Here is a 6,854-nt window from a genome sequence, read left to right as displayed (position 1 = left end):
AAAGGTCATTTGATGTTCAATTGTCCATTAAAAAGAAAATATATTAAAGTTCAAGGAGAATGGAAAGCAAATAGTGGAACTAATAACAAAATAAAGAAAGTCAAAAGAATTTGGGTACCAAAAACTAACATATAGTGTCCCTCATTGTAGGTTTGCCTTAGGACAACAGTGACAACGGACAAGTGGTACTTGGACAGCGGGTTCTCAAGGCATATGACCGGTGACAAGACCAAGTTCACTACTCTAAAACAAAAGGATGGGGGATACGCCACCTTCGGCGACAATGCCAAAGGTAAAATTGTTGGTATCAGAAAAATTGGTAAAGAATCTTCACTCACTATAGATAATGTGTTATTAGTGGAAGGACTAAAACATAACCTTTTAAGTATTAGTCAATTAAGCGATAAAGGGTTTGAAGTAATCTTCATGAAGGAAAAATGTGTTATCCAAAATCCCAAAAATAAAGAAATCTTGTTTATGGCTTATAGAATAAATAATGTATATTGTATAAATCTTGAGAAAATAGCAAATCAAAACATAACTTGTTTAACAGTTATGAATGAAGTAAGTTGGTTATGGCATAGGAAACTAGGTCATGCTAGCATGGATCCACTATCCAAATTATTTAAGAAAAATCTTGTAAAATGACTACCAAATACTAAATTCATAAAAGACAAGTTGTGTGATGCATGTCAAAAGGGAAAACAAGTAAAAACTAGCTTTAAGAAGAAAAAATACATATCCACTAAAAGACCTCTAGAACTCTTGCATCTAGACTTATTTGGTCCAACTAGAACCTTAAGCTTAGGTGGAAAACAATATGCTTTTGTTATAGTAGATGATTATTCAAGATTCACTTGGGTAATCTTTTTAGCAAACAAAGATGAAGCTTGTAACCAATTAATAAACTTATGTAAGAAATTACAAAATGAGAAAGGTTACAATGTAACAAGCTTTAGAAGTGACCAAGGAAGAGAGTTTAAAAATAAGGAAGTTGATAAATTTTTTAATGAACAAGGAATAACTCATAATTTTTCAGCGCCTAGAACTCCACAACAAAATGAAGTTGTTGAAAAGAAAAATAGAACTTTACAAGAAATGGCAAGAACAATTTTAAATGAAAATAATCTGCCTAAATATTTTTGGGCAGAAGCTGTAAATACTGCATGTTATATTGTAAAGAGGGTATCAATAAGGTCAAAAATAGATAAAACACCATATGAACTTTGGAAAGATAGAAAACCTATTATTTCCTACTTTCATGTATTCGGTTGTAAATGCTTTATATTAAATACTAAAGATGATTTAGGAAAATTTGATGTAAAGTCAGATGAAAGTATCTTCTTAGGGTATTCTACAAATAGTAAAACTTATAGGATTTATAATAAAAGAACTTCTACAATCATGGAATCAATTCATATAACTTTTGATGAATCAAATAATTATGACATTAAAGATATGAATGATGAAAAAGAAGTTATGTCTCAAAAAGAAAAAGACATTGAAATAAAAAAGGAAAAGGATAATAATGCTTCAAATGAAAACTTTACAGAAAATTTTAATCTTCCTAAAGAATGGAAATATAACAAAAATCACCCAAAAGATCAAATACTTGGTGAAACATCAAAAGGGATAACAACTAGAGCCTCACTAAAAAATATTTGTAATCATTATGCATTTTTGTCTCAAGATGAACCTAAAAATATTGAAGATGCTTTAAATGATGATTCTTGGATTATAGCAATGCAAGAGGAATTAAATCATTTGAAAGAAGTCAAGTATGGGAAGCTATTCCTAATTTCATGAGCCTATAGTGTAATCCTTGTACTTTTGAGCTAAGGCGGGGACGTAGGCAATTTGCCGAACTTCGATAACATTTCTGGTGTCGTCTCTATTTACAGTTTTATTGTGCATACTTAATTAAATATCTTGTGCAGTTTAATTTTCACTGAATATATATACTGATTTATTTTATATGCATTAGATTAACCTTAGACTTGTGTAATACTACTGCTAGTGGATTGACCTAGGGGATTAAATTTTAAAATACCAATTCACCCCCCCCCCCTTTTTTGAGATTACAGTAAAGCTAACATAAATGATGAAATGTCAATACCGCATAATGATTGCGGGTATGTGGTAATGATAACTCTGACGGATGTTTATGGAAACCCTAACGATGGGTTGTGATATTGAGTACAGTATCGTTGCTAGTGGTGATAGTGCAACCACACGGACTCTTGAGGCGTGTGGCATGACAGTCGATTAAGCCGTTTAGTAGAGTTATTTTGCCCTCTGAGTCTGGATCAGGGCTATAGGCCAACTAGTCGTACTATAGACGCGGGATATGTAATAGATATTTTGATTTAACCGGGTCGGCCAACCGCAGTTAGATCCATCCTTCGGGCAGTACAACCATGACCATGCATGGAAGCATTGCATGGAAAAGAGATCCCCTGGGCAGCCATGAGTTACAGATGCGATATTAGTACTGGGAACCAAGAATACTCATGTGCTGGATAGTAAAATGGATATGTGTGAGTTAATAACATAAATAATTGAGGCGAAGTAAAACCTTCCGGTTGAGGGCTTACTAAGTAAGGTGAGTGCCCTGATGAGTATCAGTTGTAGTCGAACCCAAGTTAATCAAGTAAGGTTACAAACGATATCAGAGCAAAGGGAAGCTGCATGTATAGGCGTACAATCTCCCCTATTCTCAGAAATTTCGCTAGTAAATATGAATTGTGTAAGAATGAATTTGAGAAATGGTTTTAAAACTTATAAAAGTTTGTGTTTTATACTTATATGATTTTGATTATATATATCAGTGTATTTTCTCAAATGAATTGATGATTTGAAAAGTAAAATGTGTTATAACTGAACTCATATTGCCACACACTGTAAATAATTTATTCCGTTTTACTAAAATGTGTCTCACTCGAATTATCTAAACTTTTCAGGAAACAGAGACAGACCAAGTGATAGAGTTTCGTGTTAGCAGGAAGCTGAGACCCTGATATACAAGGTGAGTTTTGGACTAGGGAGGTGTGATTCGCCTAGTGTTGTACTATTTTTGGGAATGGCATAGAAATGTATGTATATGGATATTGATACTCTGGTTTTTGTATTCTAGATGGTATGTACATTATGTCTTCCGCTGTTAGGTTAATATAAATAAAATGTATGTTTACTCGACACCCAATGCGGGTCGAGTCATGTGAGTGGCATCAGAAATGTTGACGTGGCCGATGTGATATTTGATTGATATTTATTTATTATTGTTATAAAAAATTGTATGAAAAATCGGGGCATCATAGATACTATTGCTCTTTTTCCTTTTTCTTTTTTATAAGAAGTCTATTCATTTAATATATATAACATAAACGACACTTGTTTAAGTAGTGTTTTCAATATAACATACGTTATTACATTTGACAAAACCTCTCACATATATTTCTTTATATTTTTTTTCTTTCTTTTCTGCTTCCCTTTACAACAAATTAAACCATCAACAAGAACGAACTCCCTCAATAAACAAGTCAATTCAAACAGACCTAAACTACATCCTTAATGGTTCGACTTAAGAATGACTTCTTGCACACCAATAAGATCCGATTGATTTAACTTTTAGGCCCAATCCGATCCATGAACACCCCTAAATTTCAAGAGTAATAAACTTCAAAATAGGTAGGAAATCTCAATAAATTAAAAAACTAGGGATTTTGGTACCCAAATTACATCTCAAGTCATGGTAAAGCCCATTTTCTGTAATGCACACCACCATGTTGTTGCATTTTCGTTTCCAACATTCAAAAAATGGACAAATGGTGGATGAAAACCATTACCCCAACCTCCTCTCCTATCAAACATTCAACTAAATATATAATGGCATTTCGGTCCGACTGTCAAACATTATCACTCACAAAGAGAAAGTGAAACTGATCTCATCTTACTCTCTATCAAACATCATCATCATCATCCTTTACACTATGAGATTAATTCAATTTTTTTTTTAAAGAAAAGAAAATTCAGCAGCTTTCCGATTTGACATCTACTATCCAACTACCGGAAATTATGGATACGGGAAAGATTAGCCTGTTCTCTGGCGACCATTTCCATGAATCAACTTGCCGCCTCCACAACTACTACGGCCACACTGTCTCGCCGCCCGGACCCATTTCCCGACGCTGGCGGCGGTGGCGGAGGAGGAGTTCCGGCTGCGGCGTTGGCACCATCTGCGGTGGCCGGCCGCTCAAGCAATGAATGCCGGCAATTCGGGCAGGATGAGTGGGACACGAGCCATGTGTCGATGCACCTCACATGGAACCCGTGGTTGCATTTTGGCAGCACCCTCACTTTGTCTCCGTCCTCGAACTCTCCCAGGCAAATCGGGCACTCGGTCGCCGGGAAATTCGCGCCGGTGGATCCATACACGGCGACCGGAATCCGCCGCAGAGCGCGCTTCTTTAGGCCCGTGGCCGCCGCGCGAGCCGCCGCTTGGTCCGGCGTCTGAGAGGTGAACCGCCGACCGCATCGCAGCGCGCAACGCACGATTGAGTTCAGACCCAGAGCGCCTATCAGCGCACAGAGCAAGGCGGCGAGGATGATGACCATGTTCGTGTCGAAGTTCGTCTCGCTAACGTCGGAATCGTGCATCTTGTTCCCATTTGCCGGCGCCGAAGCGAGATGCTCGCCGAGAAGGCTCCGTGGAAAATTCACCATTGCTGGCTTGTTTTGTTCAAACAGCCTAGTGAGTTTTTCACCCAAAAAAAGAGACAAACAGAATAGAGCACTCCGCTGAGGTTCTGCTTGATTTTCTGCTAGCAACAGAGAGAGGGGGTGTGTTGAATTTAGATGGGATTTTGATGTTTGAAGAACGGGAGATTTAGATAGAAATTTTCTTGAAGAAGTGGAAATCAAAGTGGGATTTGATGTTTGAAGCGAGGAATTAAAAGCAAGGAGAAAAGTGCAGGGTCTGTGTTTTCTTGCCTTGGATTGTGGTTGATATTTTTTTTCCCCGGCAACAGAGAAAATCCAAAGCCTCTTTTGAGTTTTAGAGTAATGTTGTGGAGATTCCAACTAGAAAACGACATGAAAAAAGCTTAAAAGCATCTTCTCTGCCTCACGGATAAGGAACCCAAAAATCAAAAATGGTAAATCGGTTTGGCGTTCGGCTGCTATCCGAATCAGGGACCGTTTGGCTTGCTTGCTATCTGCACGATTCCATCTTCACAATCAGACATGGTCCTCTGGTCCTCTCCAACCAGATTAATTTCCATCTCCTTTTCAACCAAAACCAATTCCCAAAAACAAAAACGAAGATTAAGTTTTAAAAACAAGAAATCCAACAGCCACGCTTACCTCCCTCCACCCAAACTCTCTCAGGTAGATCACAGCTCACTTTTCCTCTTCTTCCCACCATCCCCACATGACTTGAAGATGACCAGCCTCTGCGATGAAAAGACAGTAGTGGGAAAGGCTCATTATGCTGTGTACTCTGTGGAGGGGTCAAGCGCTAATCAAGAGACAACAGATTTATATACCCAGACAGAAATGAGAAACAGAAGGATTAAAGCCGAGGAGATATGAACAAACAAACTACAAAAGTAACACAGAATGAAAGTAAACTATGATATTTAGAAGTTATTTAGGACTGCTTTTTGCCTACCAAATCATGTTCGTTTGGTACTTTAATCCTAATTCCTAATCCAACCCAATAGATCCATTGAAGAAATAGAGAAATTCTTGGAGCTTCCGCGGAGTTACTGCCATGGATGCCGTTGAGTGTGAGGTTTAATTTGTGTATGATGATGCAGATCGAAACAGAGTGGGAATTAGGCAGCCATTGTCGCTGTTGATTGATGCAGATGGGTGTTGGTAATTATTTAATTAAGTATTTAAGTAGGAGGAGGAGGAGGAGGAGGAGGAGAACGAGAAATCATCAGCACTATCAAAATATCTTTCTGCCTATAGCCCTTTTACCGGCTGCCGGCAAGATCCTGAAAAAAAGTGAAGCGGGTGTTTTGCCTATTTTGTGTTTTGGATGAACTGCCTTCGTCATTCGCTGTAAAGTACTTTTGATATATTTGGAAACATTTTTGTTGTTTCTTTGTTGCTCTGTTCTCGAGGTTTCAATAAAATAGTAATAAAATTATTTATTTTATCTATTTTTTGAAAATAAAAATGTTATTTTTTTATTTATGCATTTGGAACATTAAAGTAACTATATATATATATTATTACATAGGATATTTTATTATATAGGAACTCTCGCCACTAACAAGCTCTTCGGATCCCCTAATGCGGCACCAAACCTATGAATCAACGTCCTCCCCTAGGTCTCACTGATCAGGTAAAGTCCGAAATGCGGACACGACTTCCGTGCATCAGTTGAACGTTCGGCTATCCACGATACTCGTTGACTCACAGAAAACTATCACCATCTACGGTCCCCGCTAGCTCACAGAACGAACTCTCACCGTTTACGACCCCCGCTGATTCATAAAATAAACTCTCACCGTCCACAGGTACCGCTAGTTCCGTAAGTGTATATATTTGAAATTGAACCCTCCATGCTCCTTCTTACATGTTGATACCTTTCCACCATCATGTCCGTGGGAGCACAACTTACACTTATATATTGATCTCATGTGTTGTAGTACACCTGAATTGAATGGCTTAAGAGTAAAATGAAATGAAAAAAATAGTTTATAGTAAATATTAAAAATTTTAAAAGATTAATTTTATTTTATTTTATGTGCAAAAAAATATATTTGTTTAAGTTACAGTAACAAAAAAATTTTAAGGTATGACAAAAATTTGTTGTTACTACTGTCATCTTTGTGAAGATAAAT

At 37.2% G+C, this 6,854-nt stretch overlaps 1 protein-coding gene across 10 annotated transcripts; it reads right to left on the bottom strand.

Annotated features, from left to right (window-relative positions):
• Positions 1 to 3,928: 3,928 nt before the first annotated feature.
• Positions 3,929 to 6,094, bottom strand: LOC131159921 (RING-H2 finger protein ATL74-like). 10 transcript variants are annotated; one of them, XM_058115158.1, is made up of 4 exons: positions 5,669 to 6,045; positions 5,362 to 5,515; positions 4,990 to 5,213; positions 3,929 to 4,817 (listed from the first exon to the last, which is right to left on the bottom strand). In XM_058115158.1, exon 4 carries the CDS (start codon positions 4,720 to 4,722, stop codon positions 4,123 to 4,125), a length of 600 nt encoding a protein of 199 aa, XP_057971141.1. In that variant the 5' UTR covers positions 4,723 to 4,817; positions 4,990 to 5,213; positions 5,362 to 5,515; positions 5,669 to 6,045; the 3' UTR covers positions 3,929 to 4,122. The 10 variants fall into 10 exon arrangements, with proteins under 10 accessions (XP_057971141.1, XP_057971142.1, XP_057971138.1 ...); XM_058115159.1 differs by having other exon boundaries at positions 5,362 to 5,497; XM_058115155.1 differs by having other exon boundaries at positions 5,362 to 5,450.
• Positions 6,095 to 6,854: the final 760 nt, after the last annotated feature.

Source organism: Malania oleifera, chromosome 7, assembly GCF_029873635.1.
Source record: "Malania oleifera isolate guangnan ecotype guangnan chromosome 7, ASM2987363v1, whole genome shotgun sequence".
Lineage (NCBI taxonomy): Eukaryota > Viridiplantae > Streptophyta > Magnoliopsida > Santalales > Ximeniaceae > Malania > Malania oleifera.
The sequence above is the reverse complement of the archived record's forward strand: the minus strand, read 5'-3'. Positions and strand labels throughout refer to the sequence as shown.